This window comes from Hippopotamus amphibius, chromosome 1, assembly GCF_030028045.1.
Source record: "Hippopotamus amphibius kiboko isolate mHipAmp2 chromosome 1, mHipAmp2.hap2, whole genome shotgun sequence".
NCBI lineage: Eukaryota > Metazoa > Chordata > Mammalia > Artiodactyla > Hippopotamidae > Hippopotamus > Hippopotamus amphibius.
Genome location: NC_080186.1, coordinates 60,474,210 through 60,496,852, shown reverse-complemented (window position 1 = coordinate 60,496,852; position 22,643 = coordinate 60,474,210). Strand labels below are relative to the sequence as shown.

The 22,643-nt window shown below is 39.7% G+C and overlaps 1 protein-coding gene across 5 annotated transcripts in view; it reads right to left on the bottom strand.

Annotated features, from left to right (window-relative positions):
• Positions 1-7,354, bottom strand: part of SYDE2 (synapse defective Rho GTPase homolog 2) — a 39,108-nt gene extending 31,754 nt beyond the window's left edge. For all 5 annotated transcript variants that reach the window (XM_057714518.1, XM_057714553.1, XM_057714537.1 and 2 more), the window contains exon 1: positions 5,809-7,354. In XM_057714518.1, the coding sequence (XP_057570501.1) occupies positions 5,809-7,315 (1,507 nt within the window). In that variant the 5' untranslated portion in view covers positions 7,316-7,354. The remainder of the gene's footprint in view (positions 1-5,808) is intronic.
• Positions 7,355-22,643: the final 15,289 nt, after the last annotated feature.

Below are 22,643 nucleotides of genomic sequence, written 5' to 3'. Positions count from 1 at the left end.
ATTAAGAACTTAAAGTCAACACATACTCAGGAATCACTGGAGCTTCAGAGTTTTTAGTGAACACAGCCCTTTGCCGAGTGCACTAAAATCTAGATCTATTTCACACTTAAGGTCAAATTCTATACTATTTAATAGCATTTCAGACCTTCACAAGATACTACATGTAGTTTTGACATAATTATAAATTTAAAGCAAAAAAGTACAAAATTATACAACTCACGATACATCTATTGATATGTAATAAAAATGTAATATTAAAAGGAGTAATTACATCATGAGACACTACAACTATTTTTTATGAAACTACAAACTACAAAATTTGAGATGAAACTGATTGCTAGTGCTGAATATTTAAAAACACATAATGCTGAAGTTTAAATTTAAGGATAAATAGGTACATTATCATACTTTCTGATAAAAGCCAAATTTATTCAGTTATTAAAAATGAATATAAGCAATAATTATTCAAGGCAGAAAATTTTACTTGGGCAATCATTTATAAATGACTTAAAGCATTTTATTTTTATCTCAGTTAATTAAATGGACACATACGAATATGTTACAGAGAAATGGAAAGCTATTTACCATCTTCTCTTCACTCCCCATTTATGCTAAAATTAATGTTAAACCTTATTGGCATATGATGTAATAAGTGTACATAAAAAGTGTAATCTAAAAGTTACCTTTAGCTTCAAATTTTATATATGTGTGTGTGTGTATATGTATGTTGACATTTATCTATTTATATGTTGAAAGAAGACACAAAGATATAAAAATGTCTGCAAAGTTGCAAGGCAAAAAAGTCCTTATTCTCTTGCAACTATACATGTTATGATATAACTATCAGACTATAAAGTTATTTTCCTTGAAAATCTGTAAGAGAATGCAGAAGTGGCAATTAAAAATTTTTCACTCACAAAAATATTTACATAGTGGTGAACTACTCAAGCCAATTTTGTGTTCTCAACTATTACATATTTCATAATAAATCTAGATGACTTACTATTACTAAAAATTTAACTAGTGCCCCAGATCAAAATCAACAGCAAACTTTCTGAGAAATTATGAATTAAGTCCTCATCGAAAATGTACAGTATTACATCTTTTCATCATTTAAAACATTCTACTACAAAAACAAATTTGTTTTTGCTTACTTCTCTTTAAAAATCCTAAACAAAAGTATTCTTATGAACAATGTAGTTGTGCTTAAATAAATAAAAGCAGCACTGCTTATACAGTCAAGCTTGGCAGCCCAAATGAAATCACTAGAATAAACTTAAGCCTTAGGTTTACATATGAGTGTGTTTCTGTGTATGTCTTTATTTTTCCCAGATAAATCTAAATGAGGAGAGGGGTACAATGAAAAGAAAAAAGGTATTTTTCTGTCTTTGGTTTTCCTCCCTTGTGACTAGCAATAAAAATTCTTAAGAAAAAAGCTGTGTGCTAGCTTCCCAGACAGGAAAGTAGAGAAGGAAACTTTGAGACTCTTTTCAGTTCCCTGAAGGTAATGAGGAGGAACAAGAGAAAAGAAGCACAGAAGAAAAGATGAGTAGAATAAATAAATGCTCCTACAGTGGTATCCTCTAGTTCAATTCCCAGTGCTCCTTAAGGCAGTCCTTCTCAACTTCAGATCATTTCACTCTCCATCCAGAATCCTAATGATCTGGGGCAAGGCAATATTTTCACAAAGCCCGTTTGCCTTTCTCTTGATAACAGCTAAGCACCAGGCATGGTACCAAATGGATCATGTTTTTCATCCTCACAGCAACCTGAGGACTGAGGCTATGCAGAGCTGAGTAACCTGTCCAAGGTCATAAGCCTGGTAAGTGGTAGATTTGCTCAGAAACCCAGAATCTCTATTCTATTAGCCATTACACTGTATGGCCTCCTTTTGCGCAGATTCTAAAATCTCACTGTTGTTGGTGCAAGACAAGAACAATATGGAGGGAACTGCTTAAACCTGTCATATATAAATGGTAAGGATAAATTAATACACATAAAACTAAAGCAGAAAGAGCTCAAGTGCTTTGCTCTAACAGGGGTTAGTTTAAGCATCAAGTATCAAAGTATAACGCTTTTTCAAAACTTTTTAAAATGTATCAAGATAGGTGATTGGAAGTACTGAGAATTCTAGAGCCTTACTACTCACAGTGTGTACCAAACTTCTACACTGGGAGTTTGTTAAAATGCAGAATCTAAAGGTCCCACTCCCACACATATTAAATCTTCATTTTAACAAGATTTTCAGAGAATTCATGTACACATTAAGTTTGAAAAGCTCTGCTCTATAACTGCAAATGACGCTGAGTGGCAAAAGTCTGGAAAACAGCCTTAGAGATTCTCAAAACATAAACACCACTTTGAAAGACTTTCAAAAATCAACACAACACTATTTTCTGCTGAATTTGTAACTCTCAATGTTTTTCTGCCACCAGCAACTCCAATGTTTATGGCACTCTTCCCAAAACAAAAAACAAAAACAAAAAAATGGACTTGCTTGCTTCTGGGGCCACGATGGCAGAATTTCTAACAGAAGGATTTAGAGCTAGAAGAGTCAAAAATTATTTGCCTATAGTAACTAGTCTTGAGAAGGCTAATGCATAAAAGAATTTGTTGGAAAAATTCAAAAAGATAGAATGTAGCTTATAAAGTTAAGAAATTGAAGCTACAAATACTTGAGAAAAAATAGACAGGAATCTGCATTAACAGTGTCAACTTCACTTTAAGATATAATGCACAGCTATTTAATATTACTTTTAAAGAACTGTCTAAAGATTTTGAATAGAATATTAACAAGTTACGTGCCCTAAGTTTTTTCTTTCACAGATCATGGAGCAAGAAGAGTAGAGTTGAAGTAAGCTAATTATTTTTTAAAGCAGTAAAAGGCCAAAATAGCTCAATCCAGTGCTTTTCGATTTACTTCTGAGTACTATATGCTAATTTAAACTTACTTATAAAGACATAATGAAGTATAGTCAGCAAATAGATTAAAATTCCTTTGTAACCTTAAGGCTTGCAGAAACTTTACAATATTTAATACGTATAATGACTTTAGATTTCTTAAATAATCATCTCAATTAGTAACAAATTGCCCAATCTGTGAATACTACATTCCCAACTAAATCAAGTCATTGGCAATATTGTACTATCAAAAGTTTTAGTGGTTCTTAGTAGGAGCCAGAAATTAAAACAGAAAATCATTTTGGCTTCCATTTGTCATACGGTCTCAAAAATTTCCAAAACACCTAAGTAGATTAGGTATCTCTATCTTCTTATATAGCTATTCTGTGTTATAAATTCTAACTATAACTTTATTTTGAAAGAAAACATCCTCACAAATAATATTGTATAGAAAAATGTGATGTAAACCTTTCAGGCTATTTAACATCTTTATACAACCAAGAATGTACTGCTTCATCAGGACTGTCCAGTTAACTTTCTAGAAAGCATGATTAAAAGTAGAATCCAAGTAACCAATTTGAACTAAATATTTAAAGGTAAAGGTTTAAGATAGATATAGCAATTAATTTAAAAAAAGACTTTAAACCTATTCTAGGATTCCCCCATCTCCTCTGCAACTTTGAGGAAGTTACTTACCCCTCTAAACCTTGTTGAAATTCCATCTCCTCAGTCCAAGCAATTTAATAAAATTAATTGGATGAAACTTCTAAAGAACTTTATAGAGTCCCTCCTACCTTATATAAATAGGGGTTTTGGAGTCATAAAGACTGGAGCTTGAATCCACATAACAGTTTGAATCTATATACATAAACCATATACTAGTTAAAGTGACCTTGGGCAAACTACTTAACCCCTTCTTTTCTGTTGTTGTTGTTGTTCAATAACAGCCGACATATCTCCATGGGGGGGGGGAGTAATAAAGATTATATGCAAACCCCATAAAGTGTCCAGAATGGTTTTAATAAAAATAGTTTAAAAAAAATAAACTCTTCAAATCTATACTAGATATATAAACATTGCACAAATTATTTTTATCCTTCCTAAAAGATGAACTGGTGATTTGAAAGGAAATAACATCTGAGAAAGTTTTTAAAACCAGAGATTATCTAAGCTTTTGTTTAGAGTTCTTGTAAAATATCTAAAATACTATCACATAGTAATTGTGTCATTTAATTTCTTTTAAAATTAGTTTCATTTAATTATTTTCTCAATGAAAAAAATCAGTGAATTCATTCCTAAGAATTACTACATTTATTATTACTTTTAAAAAAACTTTAATGTTTACACAACTGAGGGTACTAAAAGCCATCAGATATTAATCTCTAACCTTTGCAACAAAAGGGTAATACATATGTTACTATAGTTTTATACAGATTTTTGTTATGGCTAAACACTAACTGCCTTACAAAGAGTTAACCGAACCAAAATCAGTGGAGGTAAGGATATAATAGCAATAAAATGTAATAAATGATTACAAATACTTTACTACTGGAAATGCATATTTTAATATGAACTTGGCATAAAGTACATGTCTCTTCACAAAAGTTTACATTCTACTATCTTTTTATTCAGGTGGAATGGAATAAATTTGAGGAAAATTTTTGACAGGTGTGGGTTACAGATTTATAGATTCAAAAAAACTTCTAGTTTTGTATACACTTGAAGTGAATCATTTGATTTGTTCTCACTGTATAATAAAAAGTTTTGTGAACTTTGTTTCTCCCCACTGTTTCATGTTTATTGGTTAAAAAAGTTAATGTGTACAAATCTAGTCCTGTAGAATCTGTAATTCTTACCACAGAAACTGCCAAGTACTGTGAATACTTTTACATTTCAGCATTTCATATCTTTTAAATTAGTACTGATATGTAAGTCATTACGTTCACTAAAAGTCTTTAAAAGTGCCGTCCGAAATATCATGTTGTTTTTGGTTCAGTATGAAGGTACTTCTTTTACAAGAGAATTTTTTGCTATTTACAACAAAAGAGATTTCTAGAATTGATAACCTAAACCTTCAGCGAAAACTAAAAATCACACACGTACAAAATAGGGAGCAAAATCCTATTATTAGGACAAATATACTTAAGTTTACAAATGACTTTAAATGCCTATACTCTCTTAAAAAATATATGACATACTTTTCTTTTGATTAAAATCCAAGTGCCCTTCATTTTCCACAACAGTAAGATTATCTACATTGCTAGGTTTTTAGGGGGGAGGGGGAGGGGAGGGAAAGGTGTAGAGAAGAAACGTGAAATCCTACCTGACTAAAAAGAAATTTTACTATGATAGTTTTTTCGGTTTGGTTTGGTTTTGGGTTTTGGTTATGTGTATATGTCTGTGTACACGCACGCTCCTGGCGGGAGAGGGGAGGTGTAATGAGTGAAATGACATTTTATGAAGCCCATAAAGTCTAACTTGGATCAAATTCAAATTCACACACTCCACAAAGGTCTACAGATCCGCCTAGAGCCAAAGAATAAAAGTCAAGGCAGCACCGCCCCACTCTTAAACCGACTAAAAAGCGTGTGGTGAACTTAACCTTTAGTCACTGTTGCGCTTAGGAGTAGGTACACTGGTTCTCAGGGAAGGAAAACAAAACAACAACAAAAGCAAGCAAACAAACAAAAAAACAACCCCAAATTTCTCATGCCACTGTCTTAAAAAAAAAAAAAAAAGCAAAAACGAGAGAATACATTATACTAGGTACCCTGGAAATCGCATTAGGCTGCCACTGGCACGACACTCATTTGTCACCGGCACGTACCTGTCTGCAAAACCATACCTTCTTCGCTCTTAAGACAGAAGCCCGGTCGGTAAACACATTTTGATTGCAAGGTATCCTACCTGTCAGCGTAATTCTGTGGTCTGGCGGCACCGAGACTACTTGGCTTTCCTGCATATTCAAAGCGCCCAGGTGTGGAGAGGTTGCCTGCGCTCCCGCGACTTCGGGGGCTGTCCTACGAGCGCGACCCTTCATTCCCAGGGACAGCAGGCGCCCTTTGTACATCCACTTCTGCAGCTTCTTGACTGTCACCGCGGGCGGTTTGAGGAAGGGGAGCCCCTCCTGGCCGTCTCCTTTGCCACGGCTTCCCGGGGAGCAGCCGGGGTCCTCGGAGCTGGGAGTCCGGAGGCCAGAGGGCGCCGCGGCCCGGGAGCTGCCTCCGCTCCAGCCGTCCATCCCGCCTCCACGTGGCGGGGGCTCGTCCGGGTCCCCGCGCGCGCCGCACCTGATCCAGCTGTCGCTCCGCCACCGCTGTAAGGGAGCCGGCTTGGCACCCACCTGGAGGCTGTCGAGGCTTCTGCTGCAGAACAGCCGCATCCGAGGAGTCAGCGGGCGGCCTCCCGCCGACTCCCTCGGAGGCGACCGGGGCGGGGACACCTGCTGCCAAGGGCGGCCGCCGCCTCCCCGCTCCCAGTCTCGGGGGCAGGCTCGGCCGTCCGCCGCGCCACAGGGGGAAGGCGGCTGGCCGGGAGCCCAGGCTCCCGCAGGGCAGCCGCGATCCGCCCTGCCCCGGTCGCCCCGCCGCGCGCCCGAGTCAGGGGGCAGGTCGTGCATGGCCTGGATCAGCAGATAGTAGGCCTCTCGCAACTGGGTCTGCAGCCTGCCTGTCTCCAGGCGGCCGCCCTCCGCCCCCGGGGAGGAGCCCACGGCCGGGGGAGGCGGGGGCCACCGCTCCGCCTCCGCCCCCTCAGGCTCCGGCGCAGGCTGGGAGCCGCCGGGCAGGTTCTCGTAGTAGTCGGCGTCGTCCTCCCCGGCGTCGTCCTCCTCGTCCTCGCCGCTGCCCTCGGAGCGCGGCGGGGCGTGCAGAGAGGCGCGAGTGAGCCCGCGGCCCGGGGGGGCGGCCTCCCTCCCGCCGCGCGGCCGAGGCCCGAGCGCCCCCGACCTCTCTGGCCGCCCTCCCGGAACCCGCGCCTCAGGACCCCACGCCTGAGGCGACAGCGGGGGCCGCTCTAGGCTCGGCTGGGCTCCGCTGGCGCGCTCGCCTGGAGGGCCGTCCGGAGCACCCCCGGCGTCTCCCTCGGTAGCCGAAGAGGCCGCCACGGTGGCTGCTGCGGCCGCCCGGAGCCCGTGCCCTCCGGCGGCGCGGGGACCCCGCCTCCCCCTGAGCCTGGACAGCGTCCTCCTCAGAGGGTCCGTCATCCCCTTCCGCCTCAGCAGCCAGGCTCTCCCCAGGCGCGGGAAGAGCTCGGAGCCCCGCTCGGCAGAAAGCCGCGCTCGCGGAGGCAGAGGCGGCGGCGGCGGCGGCGGCGGCTCCCCATGACCGACGCTGGCCCTCGCGGGCTGCTCACATACTTGGCATAACTCTGCCGCGGGAGGGGTGGGGGAGGGCGGCGGCGCCGCAGAGCGCATGCCCCGGAGCCACGGGCCGCGACGGGGCGCGCGGGCCGCCCGCTGCCGAGCTGCGTTCCCCAGGTGGGCGCGCGGAGCCGGGCGAGGCGACGCGGAGGGCGGGGAAGGGGGGTGGGGGAGAGCGAAGGGAGACCGAGGGACGCGAGGGAGAGCGCACCCAGCGGGCTGTGTGTGTTGGGGGTGGGGAGGAGTGAGAGGCGAGGCGGGAAAAAGAAGGAGGGGAAAGGTGAGTCTGGGCTGGAGGCTGCACAGTTCTGGTTGGGGAGACAGAGAAAGGGAAAGTGCCCTCCTGGCTGCCACTCCGTCACCTTCGCCACCCTCCCCGTTGCCACCATTGCACGAGGCGTGTCTAATAGTGCAAGTCCTAGCTTGAGAGAAAACAAAGATTGTTTTGACGGACGAGGTATGAGTACAGGTGTATCTCACTTAGTGCAGTATGTTCTAGAAACGTTCCGAATCATTTTAATTGTACAGGGAGCTGGCTATTTAAAGGAAATTCGCAGATTTCTTTTCAATTAGGAAGAATCCTTTTGTCCAAAAAATCACCGATGTCTCTCTTTTTTTTAAAATATCTCAATAATTTTTTATAGTAAATTCATGTTTAAATAATAACATTTTAGATATACTGAGTTATAGAACATACGTTATTAAAATTAAATTCACCTGTCTCTTTTTACTTCTTTAAAGAAAGTAAAGAAAATTTATAATTGCATGCATGGCTTACATTGTAATTTAATAGTGCTGGATTGGAGTCTTTACAATATCTTTTTTTTTTAACTGATAAAAATTTAACTTTATTTTCTTTAAACTGCTTTATATATTCATTATTTTTTTTTTTGAGGTACACTTAAGTTCAATCATCTGTATTCATACACATATTCCCGTATTCCCTCCCTCCCTCACCGGTGTCTCTTTTTATAGTCTATTCTTTTCTTTTCCCTTTCTTTCTGTCTCTCCCTCCTTCATTCCTTCTTTCCTTCCTTTTTCTTTCAGTTAATGCGTTGCTAGCACAAAATTACTTCTGGCATAAACCAAAACTTGTAAAACGGAGGCGCAAATATAGCCTCCCCCATCGCTAATTAACACTTTGTTTTAATTAAAACTGGGTTGAGAAACAGATGGGTTGAAATTGAGAAATAATGTTATTTGGAAATACCAACTCTCTCTCAAATACATTAAATTCCATGTTATGTGTAACAGCTGTAAACTTCCTTGTGTTGCCACAGAGCAGTGGACCTGTCTGTGGTTGATAAGAATCAGTCTGATTTCAGAGTTAAACATTTTAGTGCTTACCTATTAGATGGGGCCTTTATCTGAGTACCTCGTAAATGTACTACTAACTCATAGCCCAGTACTTGCACCTAGTAAGTATACTCAAGAAATATTTGTTGAATAAACAAATGCTTGCATAAGTGAATAAAAGGATTTAGCTCTAACTTACCCTATTTTCAACAATATATCTCTAAGTGCCCCCCCTCCTTTTTTTTCCTACCAGTCAAAGGCTCCAGCCTCTAAATGTGCTTTGATCTGTACTTCCTTTGCTAGTACCTAGTCTCTGCATCCTGGAATAATTTTACCTGCATCTCTATTTGCAGAAATCTTACCCATCCTTTAAGATTCCACTTGGCCTCCATCTTCATGAAGTCATCTCTGATCTTCCACATGGATGTGATCTCTCTTCCTCCAAACTCCAGTAGTACTTTATTCATACCCACTCAGTATGTTTATTATTTCTTGTTTTATATAAGGTGTATCTTATCTCCCATACAAGAAAATTCATAAATTCCTTGAGGGCAGAGACTGCTTATACTTGACTTTTGTATTCTTCATAGAGTATAAATATAACATACACTGCACATGATCAATAAATATTTTAAAACTAATGTCAACTTTAATTTGAAGGAAACAAATGACTTTAATTTCCAGTCTATTGCCTAACTCTCCACTAGGCCATACTCTATTAGTGTTGTTTTAAAATTCTTTGTGATGCGTAAGAACATAGTTTGTTAAACTTAATTCTCATCTAGGGAAATACAATGAAATGTTACACTATAATTTGCATACATTACTATTTATAGTTCTTACACTATTTTTATTCCATGAACCAAAGCTATTTAATGAATATTCAAGGCATAAAATTATGTCCCAGTGAAATATTCCCACAGGAAATGACTGTGATGGTAGAGCTGCCAATGGTGTCTATAAACACAATTTGATCTCTATCTCAGAAATTGTTTCCATTCCAACTCTTGGTTGCAAAATCTTTTTATTCTTTGCAGTTAACACAGTTGTTAAGAATACCATAAACTGCATATCTATGTTAAAATGAATAGAAAAATATAACCTGGAAGGTCTTGGTTGAACTTCATCCTGAATTCAACTTGTCAACTTGCTGAGTTCAGGAATTATAAAACATGTTGGCCAGTATAAAATATTATGCAGTGTTCTAAGAATTACTCAGAACCAGATCTGATGCTGCACAGCACAAGTGAACATAAAGTTGCTTTAAAGTTGAGAATGTTTTATCGCATAAATTCACAGTTTTTAAGAAGTATTTTGGGTCACAACAGAAATGAAGGCAGTCACAGCTATGTGACACTAATGACTTTAGAAATGCAAATCCCACTTTTATGTATGTGCATAACACTTCAGTAAAAAGTTTATAAAAATGTAATTCTAAGAAGACAATGCTCAAAACTTACATTATACATATTATAATTGACAGTGACAAGATATGAACATAAGCTATATTGTATAAAATCGTTTTTGTTTTAACAATTTCTACCCTATTCCCCCAGTTACCTCAGTTTTCATGTTTCTAATCAACAGATTCCTATGAAAACCAGGAGGTGGGGATATATTTTCCAGTGTTTGTACTTGTTTCTCACTGACTTGGAAATCATTTTTATGCCCCATGAATGAACAACTATGTGTCAGCACTGTCACAAAAGACAAAACAACTATGGGGTAACAGGGCTCTATTAAGGCAAGAAGGCAAACTAGAGATGGGGTCATACTGACTCGATCTAGAAAAGGGAGGGGAAAGCAGGGCAGGTTGAGGCACAGGGCTAAGTTTAACACCAGTAGAAGGGAACTATCTAGGTATCTTAAGGTTATTTTCTAGGCAATTTAGAGTTCATTTCTGTCTCACTGCTGCTCTATCTTCCATGCGTGGTTCTTAGTGGAACCAAAGGCAAGTTTAACTTCGCGTTTGCCCAGTTCTCTCTCTCTAAACTGCCTCATGGGGATCCTCCGGTGTAGACCTACCTGGTCTGCCATTCAGTGCCGTAAATAATTGAGTAAAAGGTACTTCATCCTAAAGCTGACCACATCACCACCGCCCTGGGAATCAAAGAAGGCATGTCCTCAATATAGCAATTTTTTCTGTTAATTTTTTCAGAACTAACAATATCTGGCAATTAGCAGTATTCCTTACCTCATCCCCCACCCCCAACCAAAGTAATAAAAAGGAAGCTTTTGCTAAGTACATATGTATTTTCTAATATTTAGAAATTTATGATGTTTTAGAATATTTCAGATTCTCTTATTATATACTTGGGATATGTAGAGTAACTTGCTCAAGGTCACCATGACAAGTGAAGGGGAATTCAGACCCCATCTATCTGATTACAAAACCACTACAGCCCTGGGATATTTCCTTGTATAGAAAAAGAGAATAGATATTTTCTGCTTGCACTGACTTGAACCTTTGTTTTCATAAATTATTTAGTTAGTCACCTTTCAGAAAAGATTTTAATATTTTATGAGCTTTTGTGAAATGCAGCTGAACATTGGAAAGCTGCTTGTTGAACATTTGAAATACTTCTCTATGCAGTCCTCTTCAAGGGTGTTAGAACTAAGTCCTATAATATATTCCCATTTAACTGTAAATATTAATCCACAATGTGAAACTGCATCCTGTAAATGTAGTCTAATTTGAAAAGTAGGACAAACTACAATTAAATACTTTAAAGACAAAATATATGCATCCTTAAAACCAAAGGAGCTCTCAGATAAGCCCCTTGAAAAAGTGAACCAGTATAGCTTGTCTTTCCTAAATGGCTGTGCCTCAGAGTAACCCATAGTTGAAGGGAATTTGCTATTTTGCAGAGTTGTCAATCTAACAACAAGATTTGATACAATATCAGCATTTTTTACTTTAAAGAAATAATGGATCTACTAATGGACCTAGGTAGAAGTCACCAATGACCACCAACATCACAATGGGAGAAAGAGACAGCCTGATATTTCATGGCCTCTGGTCCAGTACACAATGTCACCTATGATGTATACTTACCAAAAAAGAAACCTGAGACTGATCAACCTCAAGATCTGATTACCAATTTCTAGGAATTACAGAGAACAGAGGAACATGCTAGATAACACCATGGGGATGCAATCACAAAATCCAGACTATGGGAAACTATAGGTCAGAGGATCCAGTTTCTTCAACATATTAACCAATTGCAACGTATCAACTTTTAAAATTTTAATTGGAATCCAACTTTTCAAGTAGATCCTGGCAACTGTTTAAAGCAATACAACTTTGAGCGCAGCCAAATAGTTTACACTGCAAGGGTGGCAAGACAATGTTGAAATCTAGGTCCAAGAACTATAATTCCAAACTCTGAGACGGTATAATGGAAATGATCTGAAATGGGATAGAACTAGTTCAAATCCTAACTTGATCAATCATATATATACCCCAAAACCACCGATCATGATGAACTTTTGCTCTTCTTTGCCAATTACAGATCAGTATTTCCCATTCCTTCTAAAATTCCACAGCTCTTTTGAAATATCACCCACTACCTGTTTTTGTATTCATCTACCAACTTCCCCTTCATTCATGCTAACATCTACCTCAATATTTCTTCCTCTCCAATATTTTTCTTGTCATCATTCTTGCTGATTTCATTATTCAAAAAAAGGATCCACCCAATACCCTGTCCTATTGAAGTTCTTATTAGAACTTCTCTAATAATCTTGTCCTCCACTCACCTCAGCCACCCAGTCCCAGAGTCATACATTAGACTTTGTCATAGCCAATAACTGCAAACTCTCCAGATGCCACTTCCTATTTTCCAGTTCACTCCCTCCAGCACTGCCTGCAACAATGCTTTGATCCCACTATCCCTCCAGTCTATCACTCCCCTTCATGCTATCCCAGCTTAGATTGCATGGTCTTTGTATAATCACTCCCTTGCGTACATCTGCAGCTCTTTTGTCCTTCTTTCCCGTTGTGCTACTCATTTGGCAAAATGTGACTGGAGAAAAACACATCACAAACTTCAAGTGGTTTCTGGATGCTGCCAAACCACTCCACTAAATAGCCCAGTCCATTCATTCTCTTCTCTTTCTTAATTTTGACACCATCCTCTCCTCCTCACTCTCAATTATGGCTTCTCTTTTTGTTACACTGAGATAATGGAAACATTCAGGAGAGAACTTCCTCATTCTTCCACCACCAAGTCTGCCAGCTGGCATTACCTGATACTCCCCGCCCCCTCCTCCCTTGTATTAGATGGGCGGCCCTGCACCTACCTGAGGCCAACTTTCTGACCTCCTCTACCTCTCTCCCCTTCTCCCCCCTCTCATTGACCTCCAGTCACACTGGCTTCCTTGCTCCTCCAACACCCCAAATACACTCCTGCCTCAGAGCCTCTGCATTTGTTGTTCCCTCTGCCTGAAATGATTTCAGTGTGACTTACTCCCTCCTTTCCTTCAGAGCTCACCTTAAATGTTACCTCCTCAGAGAGCCCTTCCCTGACCACTGTACCTAAAAGAATACTCCTGACACTTCCTATCCATTCATTTTGCTTAATTTCTCTTCATTGTACATATTACTGTTTAATATTACGTGTTTATGTGACACCAGCAGCACCCTGAAATGCCATAACCTCACCTGGCAGAACAGTGCTCTGCACATATTTGTTGAATGAATGTGTGGTTTTCACACCCAAGAGCAAGTTAATATATGTTTCCATTTCCTCCATGGTAAAATCAGTTTACTATTGTTTAACAGGGTATAGACGAGCCTTAAAAACATTATGCTTGGGAGTTCCCTGGTGGTCCAGTGGTTAGGACTCAGAGCTTTCACTGCCATGAGCCTGGGTGGGGGAGTAGGGGAGTGTTCAGTCCCTGGTCAGGGAACTAAGATCCCCTGCAAGCTGCGCAATGCTGAAGGGGGGTGAGGGGGGGAATTATGCTAAATGAAAGGTCAGACACAAAAGGTCACATATTTTATGATTTCATTGATGTGAGCTATCCAGAGTAAGCAAATCCACAGAGACAGAAAATGGATTAGTAGTTGAGTAGTTGCCGGGGACTGGGGGAAGGAGGGAATGAGGATTGATTGCTAAAGGGCATGGGATTTCTTTTTAAGGTGGTGAGAATATTCTAGAATTAGATTGTGGTAATGGCTGCACAACCTTATAAATATACTAGAAATCACTGACTTGTACACTTTAAGATGGTGAATTTTATGGTGAGCAAATTACACCTCATTTTTTAAAAAGAAGCTCTATCTTCCTGCCCTGTTATCTTTATACTCCCAGCTAATACTCACAGAAAATCTCAATGAAAGAAAATGTTTTAAAGGAACCTTTAAGAGAAGATTGGAGATGCAAATAAGAACAGCTTGAATGCTGTTTCACTGGGCAAAAGCTGTCAGAAATGTTTTCACATACCAAATCCTAGGTTTTCAATAGAATTTCTACATATTCAACAAATAAATACCAATGGCTTCTTACTTAGAGTTTACTTACCAAGTGAATTCAAATCTAGACTTACAAAATTAAATAAACAAGAAGACTTTTCTGACCCCCTCAACTTCTCGCAACCACCAAGAAAACAAAAAACAAAGGCATTTTCAGCATTTAGAAATAACCTCCTTTTATTTCTTGCTTGGAAACTCATGGTTCTTTCATGTAAACAAAACCGAAGAGCATTACTTCCACTTATAAGCAAGAAACTACTGAAAAAAACCATAATTACACTGAGAGAGGTAAGTAAATAAACACATTTTTAGCCTTTTGTATTCTTCTACTGGATGATTTTCTTTTGCAATAGCAGGGAACCAGTTGAGGGGAAAAACAAACCAAAAACTGTCTGATAACTTTTCTCTTAATTAAAATCATCTTCTAATTATTCAATTATATGTAAAGAGGGAACTTCAGATAAGCACTTATTTATTACTATTTCAGGTAATCCAGAAAGAATGCTAGACTCTTTTTACTACATAAAACCAGTTATTTTCCTCCCAATCTCATTTTCATGAGAGCACAAATAACTATTAACACCTCCATGGTTTTACTTTAGAGAAATCGCAATTTTATTTCAGATGCTATCTTAAATGGTACATGCATCAGTTTTGACACATACAAGAAAGGGGAACATAGTATATGCAAGGCCAGAAATGTCCATTCCATGTGGAAGTGGTAGGTTCTAAAAAACACATTTCAGGTGGTGCTATGGACTGAATATTTGCATCTTCCCAAATTTCATGTGTTGAAGCCCTGATGTTATAATATCTGGAGATGGCACCTTTGGGAGGTAATTAGGTCAAGAGAGTGAGGCCCTGGTTTAATGGAATTACTGTCCTTGTAAGAAGAGACACCAGACAGCTTGATTCCTTTCTCCAAATACAGACAGCTTGATTCCTTTCCAAATACAAGGAAAGTCCGTGTGAGCTTGTCTTAGTCTGTTTGGGCTGCTATAACAAAAGTACCAAAGACTGAGTGGCTTATCAACATCAAACATTTATTTCTCACTGGTTTGTAGGCAGAGAAGTCCAAGATCAAGGCAGCAACAGATTTGGTGTCTGGTGAGAACCCACTTCCTGGTTCGTATAGAGCCATCTTTTCTCCGTGTTCTCACGTGATGAAAGGGTCAAGGGAGCTCTTTAGAATCTCCTTTATAAGGACGCTAAACCCATTCATGTTGCCTCTACACTCATGACCCAATCATCTGTCAAAGGCCCCACTTCCAAATACCATCCAAATACATTGGGCATTAAGATTTGACATAGGAGTTTGGGGCACATAAATATTCAGTCTATAGTATGAGCTCCTTCTGCAAGCCAAGGAGAGAACCCTCAGCAGAAACCAACCATGTGAGCACCTGATCTTGGATTTCCAGCCTCCAAAACTGTAAGAAAATAAATTTCTATTGTTTGAGCCACCCAGTCTATTGTATTTTGTTACAGCAGCCTGAGCAGACTAAGACAAGTGTGTTCCTTTAAATAGGAGAGCTTTGTAAGTAACATGTTAACTATAAGTAAATTGAAGTGGTAAAAGATTTAGCTTTATGCATATTTGTGATAACACTGATGAATACAACAGAAAGTTATGACAATTTCTTTGCTCTGAAAAACTCTGCCTCCAGTTATTAATTACAAGACAATAATTCCCAAAGAAATTCTTTCTTGCATTATAATTTTCTTGATGACTGGGATCGTGTGTTATTCTTTGAGCCCCTAGAGTCCAACATTACACATCTTTACCCATTCTTTGAAATCTGGACACTAGTCTCAAGTCACAGGCCTGTTGACAAAACATACCTCCTTATTTTTACTAAACAACTCATCCAAGAGTTAATGGCATTCTTTTGCAATAATGAATTCAAGATGAAGAATAGGACCATCTATTTTATCACCAGAGTACACAAAGTCACCATCTCTATTGGCTCATTTAGGATGAAGCATGATGATAGTTTTCCTAGATGCACCTAGAGATGCAAATAATTAGCTTGAAATCTTGTTTCATTGGGCAATCACTATCAGAAAGGCTTTCACACATCGTATCCTAAGTTTTCAACAGAGCCCTCAATTCTACATATTCAACTAATACATATAAATGGCTTGTTTATTAAGAGACTATAAGAGCCTACAAAGTCATCGATTTTGTATTGGTAAATGGAGGGGCCAGCACCCTATGAAAACTTGGTAATTGCGCTGAAAAATGCTAAAGAGGAGTTTCATGCAAAGACACTTGATCTCAAACATCTACAACAGTGTCCAAGCTCAGTGCCCACCAGGATCTGGCAGGTCCTACTAATGAGTATACAGTCCAGGTATAGAACCAGAGAACCATGCCTGCCTATTAAAAGGGAACAACTGCTTTCCCAGCTCAAGGAATGAAGAACCACAAAGAACCACCCACTCTTCCTTGTCTCATCTTCCCTTTTTTTTTTGGTGGGGGGGGGATGGGCGGCTGGGCCATGTGGCATGTGGTCCCAGACCAGGGATCCAACCCATGCCCCCTGCAGTGGAAGCATGGAGTCTTAACCTCTGAACCACCAAGGAAATCCCTTATCTTCCTTTTTTTAACTGTTGGGCTAAAGAAGTGAGTTTAAAAAAATACTATACTGGCTAACTGTGAGTGGATCATCCAAATACATTTACTGGTTCCCAGTTTCTGACCTCTTATCTTCAAGGAATACACAAAAATTGTTTCCAGAAGAAAGGAAATTTCAATGCATAATTTAAAATAACCTATTGTCAACCCCAGTATCCAATGGGCCAGTGTCTATGTTGATGATCAAATTTCCCTCTCCTACCTTATTTCTCATCATTATAATCTCAGCATCAGCATAAGCTTCATGAATTTTATGGATAGTAAGTGCTTTTACTTCACCTCCTACTCTGATTCTCACCAAAAGTCTTTGGGAATAGGTAGAACAGAGACCATTATAACCACATTCAGATGAGACCCTGAGACCCAGGAGGAAGACATTTAATGATAGTTATTCAGGACGGAGGAGGATCCATGCCCAGTTTTCCAAGCTTCTAACACAAATCCCTTCATTTTTTTAAAGAATTTTTTTTTAGATTAAAATATATATATATTTATTTGTTTGTTTCAGCTGTGTGGGTCTTAGTTGTGGCATGTGGGCTCTTCGTTGTGGCATGCAGGCTCTTAGTTGCAGCATGCATGCAGGATCTAGTTCCCCAACCAGGGATCGAACCTGGGCCCTCTACATTGGGAGCACCGAGTCTTACCCACTGGACCACTGGGGAAGTCTCCAAATCCTTTCATTTTTTTTTAATTAATTAATTAATTTATTTTATTGGCTGTGTTGGGTCTTTTTTGATGTGCACGGGCTTTCTTTTAGTTGTGGTGAGTGGGGGCTACTCTTCGTTGTGGTGCACGGGCTCCTCATTGCCGTGGCTTCTCTTGTTGTGGAGCACGGGCTCTAGGTGTGTGGGCTTCAGTAGTTGCAGCACATGGGCTCAATAGTGGCTCACGGGCTCTTAAGCACAGGCTCAATAGTGCAGCATGTGGGATCTTCCTGGAGCAGGGATCGAACCCGTGTCCCCTGCATTGGCAGGCGGATTCTTAACCGCTGAGCCACCTAGGAAGCCCCAAATCCTTTCATTTTTAAAAGCATATTTTAATCTGGTAAAAATGATTTTCTTTAAAATCACAGATAACTTGGAAAATATAGAAAAGCAAAGATAAGTGAAAAAAATCTCATGTAACCACCACCCACCCACCCTCCCAACACACACAACTGCTAAAGTGGAATTTAACTTCACATGGAGGATAGCTGCTGCTGGGGAACCATGTTTTTCAATATTTCAACAATGTCAATAGTAGTATTGAAATACTCTTCTGGGAATACAGAACAATTATCTTAGAGTGTGATGTTTTATTATAAATGGTAACATGGTACTAGCTGGTGTATTTGATCTAATATGTCTGAAGAAAGAAAAAGTAAAAACTTACTTTACAATAGGATTTCAAATGACCCAAAAGGGAGTGTCATTTTTACCAGGATCTCTGTGAAATTACATTGAAAAACAAAAGTTTTTCTTTAAATGCAGAAGAAGTTCACTAATCTGAAAACTTTTCTTTTACTCTGTACACTAGTTGGCAACCTCATAATTACATACCCAAAGATTGTTCAAATAAAAAGGGAACAAAGCTCTGAAACAAAGTTCAATGCATAAGTCAAGACTGCCTGGAGGTATGAGAAGTTTTATGTCTCTGTTTACCCCAAGAGTGAATTAAATAAATGCATGTTTAATATATGAATCACAGTTATATTTGCTCCACATATTACACAAAGGGAGAAACAAGAGAATTCGTTCCCAGATAGAATTTATTAATGAAAACTGCATATACACCCACAGGTCCAGATGATCCCTCTAGAATGCAGTAATGACAAGTACAATAAAATATCTATGAAGCAAAAAGGCAAACTAAGGTTTTGGGTAAAATGTACACTCTTATCTCTTAATCATAAAACATGAACAGAATGCATACAGTACCTGTTTGAAAACCCTGAAGAGTAAACAGTAGCAGGTGGATTGAGGAAGACCAGAGTTCAAAGGACACCAAACTGGTGGTGAGTTTACCTTTTTTTAAAATTCCAGTACCCCCTAACCTGAACGCAGTGTAACCTCACAACTGGAAGTGGGTATTGGGACCCAAAAAGCAAAAGATCCAGGAGAAGCCCTCTAGTCTGTCACATGGAAGTGGAAGGGAACTCCAAATGCTCTGAGAAAGTGCAGAAATCCCTGGGGTTTTTTTCTTCTTTCTGTTCCCTTGTGCTCCAGAAACCGAGCATTCCCATGGTGGTGATGCTGGAGGCCACACTGGCAGCTAAAGAAGCCAACACTGTAGGGAGGGAATCCTTTCTTTCTGAATGATGGAGCTATGACCCCCCCAAGAAGGTGGGACAAACCCCCATTGCCTTGTTCTCTCTCTCCATCCTTCTGCTGCTTACCCTGGATGCAAGCACAGTCACAGAAGTAGCACAGAGAGATGTAACTAAGCCTCAGTTTGGTGGCCCTCAGACCAAAAAGTGGAGCACCAAGGAACTGGAAAGGACCTGAGAGGTTGTGCTGTAGAGTGGATATGATTCCCCCAAAATTCATATGTCAAAACCTAAAGCCCAAAGTGATGGTATTAGCAATGGGGCCTCTGGGAGGTGCTTTGATCATGAGGGTGGTGCCTTCATGAGTGGGATTAGTGTCCTTATAAAAGAGACCCTAGGACTTCCCAGGTTGCGCAGTGGTTAAGAATCTACCTGCCAATGCAGGGGACATGGGTTGGATCCCTGCTCCAGGAAGATCCCACATGCCAAGGAGCAACTAAGCCCGTGTGCCACAACTATTGAGCCTGTGCTTTAGAGCCTGTGAGCCACAACTACTGAGCTTGTGTGCCGCAACTACTGAAGCCCACACACCTACAGCTCATGCTCCACAAGAGAAGCCCCCGCTCGCCACAACTAGAGAAAGCCCTTGTGCAGCAACAAAGACCCAATCCAGCCAATAAATAAACAAATAAATAAATTTTAAAAATAAAAAAATAAAAGAGACCTTAGAGAGCTTCCTCGTACCTGCCACCATGTGAGAATACACAGTGAGAAGACAGCCATCTGTGAACCAGGACCTGGGCCCTCACCAGACACCAAATCTGTTGGTGCCTTAATCTTGGACTTCCCAGTCTCCAGATTGTAATAAATAAACTGTGAAAATAAATGTTTATTGTTTAATTCACCTAGCTGGGTATTTTTGTTATAGCAGCCTGAACAGACTGAGACAGATTTTTTATGAACTTCTGGGCTTACCATGAGCTATGCTTGTGTGGATCTGATCCTAATCAGCATATCAAAGACTTTGAGGACTGAACTAACAGCTGCATCACCACCCATGTCCCAAACTAACCACCAGATGACCTACATGTGGGACAGAGCTGAACAGTGCTGCACAGTTTTGAAAAACTGACCTTACATTGGAAGCAGAATCCACAGAAAACTGGTTGAAATTTGCAGCCTTAACCTAGCCAGACTGAGTGTCTGTTAAAAAAAATATATATCAACATTCTCTATAGGATTTTAACAAGACCTAGAGTTTTAGAAAATAAAATTCAATATGTCCAGTGTATAAGCCAAAATTACTTAGGGTATAAATAACCAAGAAAATCTTAACTTACAAAGGAAGAGACGATCAATAGATACTCATACCAACCATGACACAGATGTTGGTCTCATGTCATATTATCAGTAAGACTTTAAAACAGCTATTACATAAATGCTTCAACAAACAATTGCAAACATTCTTAAATAGAAAGAATAGAAAGTTTCAGCAAAAAAAAAAAATAGAATGTATGAAGAAGAATCAAGTGAAAATTTTATGATTTAAAAATACAGTGATCAAAATTTAAAATTTCACTGGATAGGCTCACGGAGATGATGGAGAAAGAATCAATGAACTTAAAGGTATATCAATATAAAATTTCCAATCTGAACAACACGGAAGAAAGATTTTTAGAAAAATGAGCAGGAACTTAGAGATCTATGGGTTAATAACAAAAGATCTAACATTCACAGAGCCCCAGAAGAAGAGGAGAATATGATGCTGAAAAAAATATTTGAGAAGGTAATGACTGAAAACTTTCCAAGTTTGACAAAAGATATAAAACAAAGAGATTTAAGAAATTCATCTAACTCCCAAAAAAATACAGCCAAGGAAATCCATGCCCAGACATCATAATCAACCTACTGAAAACTGCAAAGAAAAAATCTTAAAAGCAGCCAGAGAAAAATTATGCATTACCTCATTACCTATCGTTGGACAATGATTCCAATGACTGCAGAATTCTCATCAGAGCCATGGAGAGAAGAAAAGGGCACAACATTTTTCAAGTGTCAAAAAAACTGTCAACTCAGAATTATATACTGACCTAAGCTACCCTTCAGATTCCTGGAGGGAATGGTGACATAAAACATTCTTAGATGAAGAAAAACATTGCCAGTAGACTTGCTCTAAAAGAATTTTTCAAGTCCTTCAGACAGAAGAGAAATGATAGCAGAAAGAAACTTAGAGTGTTCATTCCATTTACATTTCATGAAATTATTATATATCTGGATTTAACCTACCATTTTATTCCTTATTTTTTGTGTTTCTTCTGTTTCTTGTTTTTCCTTTTCTTTTAGGTTTTTTTTAACACTTTTTTTTAGTATTCCATTTTAACTTATCTATGGTGATTTTGACTCTATTGCTTTGTAATGTTTTTTAATTTGTCTTTCTAGGGATATGATATACATACTTTTCACAGTCCACTCAAAATTAGTATTTTACCACTTCAAGTGGGATATAAAAGCAACCACCATATAGGTCCTCTTACCTTCTCCCTTTATAATTGTCTTAGCTCTTACATCTACATACATTGAAACTCCATTAGAAATGTTATAATTTTTACTTCAACCTCCAAATACATTTTGAAGAGTTTAAGAGGAAAAGAATAGACTATTACATTTACCTAGATACAATTTCTGTTGCTCCTCCTTCATTCCTTCAATGAAATTATCTGGTAGAATGAAGTGGATGTTTTCCCCTCAATAGGACCAACCTGGTTACCAACTGCTGCCTAATCTGTCATCCACCTTATTCAGTTTGAGTCTTTAGTATGGCAACACTCCTGTGGGGAACAACCCAGTGCTCTGGTGGCAGACTCACTGTGTTGAATAACCGCCATCATGTCCTCCTTGAAATAAAAACATTTTGCTTCCTAGAACACTTCTGCCAGTACCACCATCATGGACTTACAGAAGTATGTCTTTTTCTCTGTCGTGTCTTTGATTCTGTATGAGGAATTCATGACATACAAGCTGTGCAGCACAGGGATACGTGCTCAGAATTCATGGTCTTAATGCTTATCCCAGGACTTCCTAGGTGGCGCAGTGGTTAAGAATCCACCTGCCAATGCAGGGGACACGGGTTCTAGCCCTGCTCTAGGAAGATTCCACATGCCACGGAGCAACTAAGCCTGTGCGCCACGACTACTGAGCCTGTGCTCTAGAGCCCATGAGTCACAACTATTGAGCCCATGTGCTGCAACTATTGAAGCCCACGCACCTAGAGCCCATGCTCCACAGCAAGAGAAGCCACTACAATGAGGAGCCTGCACACCACAATGAAGAGCAGCCCCTGTTCGCAGCAACTAGAGAAAGCCTGTGTGCAGCAACAAAGACCCAACAGCCAATAAATAAATAAAATAAATAAATAAATAATAAATTTATTTAAAAAAAAACAACTTATCCCATCACCCAGAGCAGTTAAGTTGCTAGAATGGTGGAATGGCCTACTGAAGGCTCCGTTACAGTGCCGAGTGGAAGACAATGCCCCCGTGAAAGGATGATGTTATAGGATGCAGTATATGCTTTTTATCAGCATCTGGGGCTATTTATACAATAGCAAGAATATACTAGTCCTAGAATCAGGCTGCTATAACAAAATACCATAGACTGGATGGCTTAAACAACAGAATTTCATTTCCCACAGTTCTGGAGGATAAAAGTCCAAGATCAAGGTGTAGCA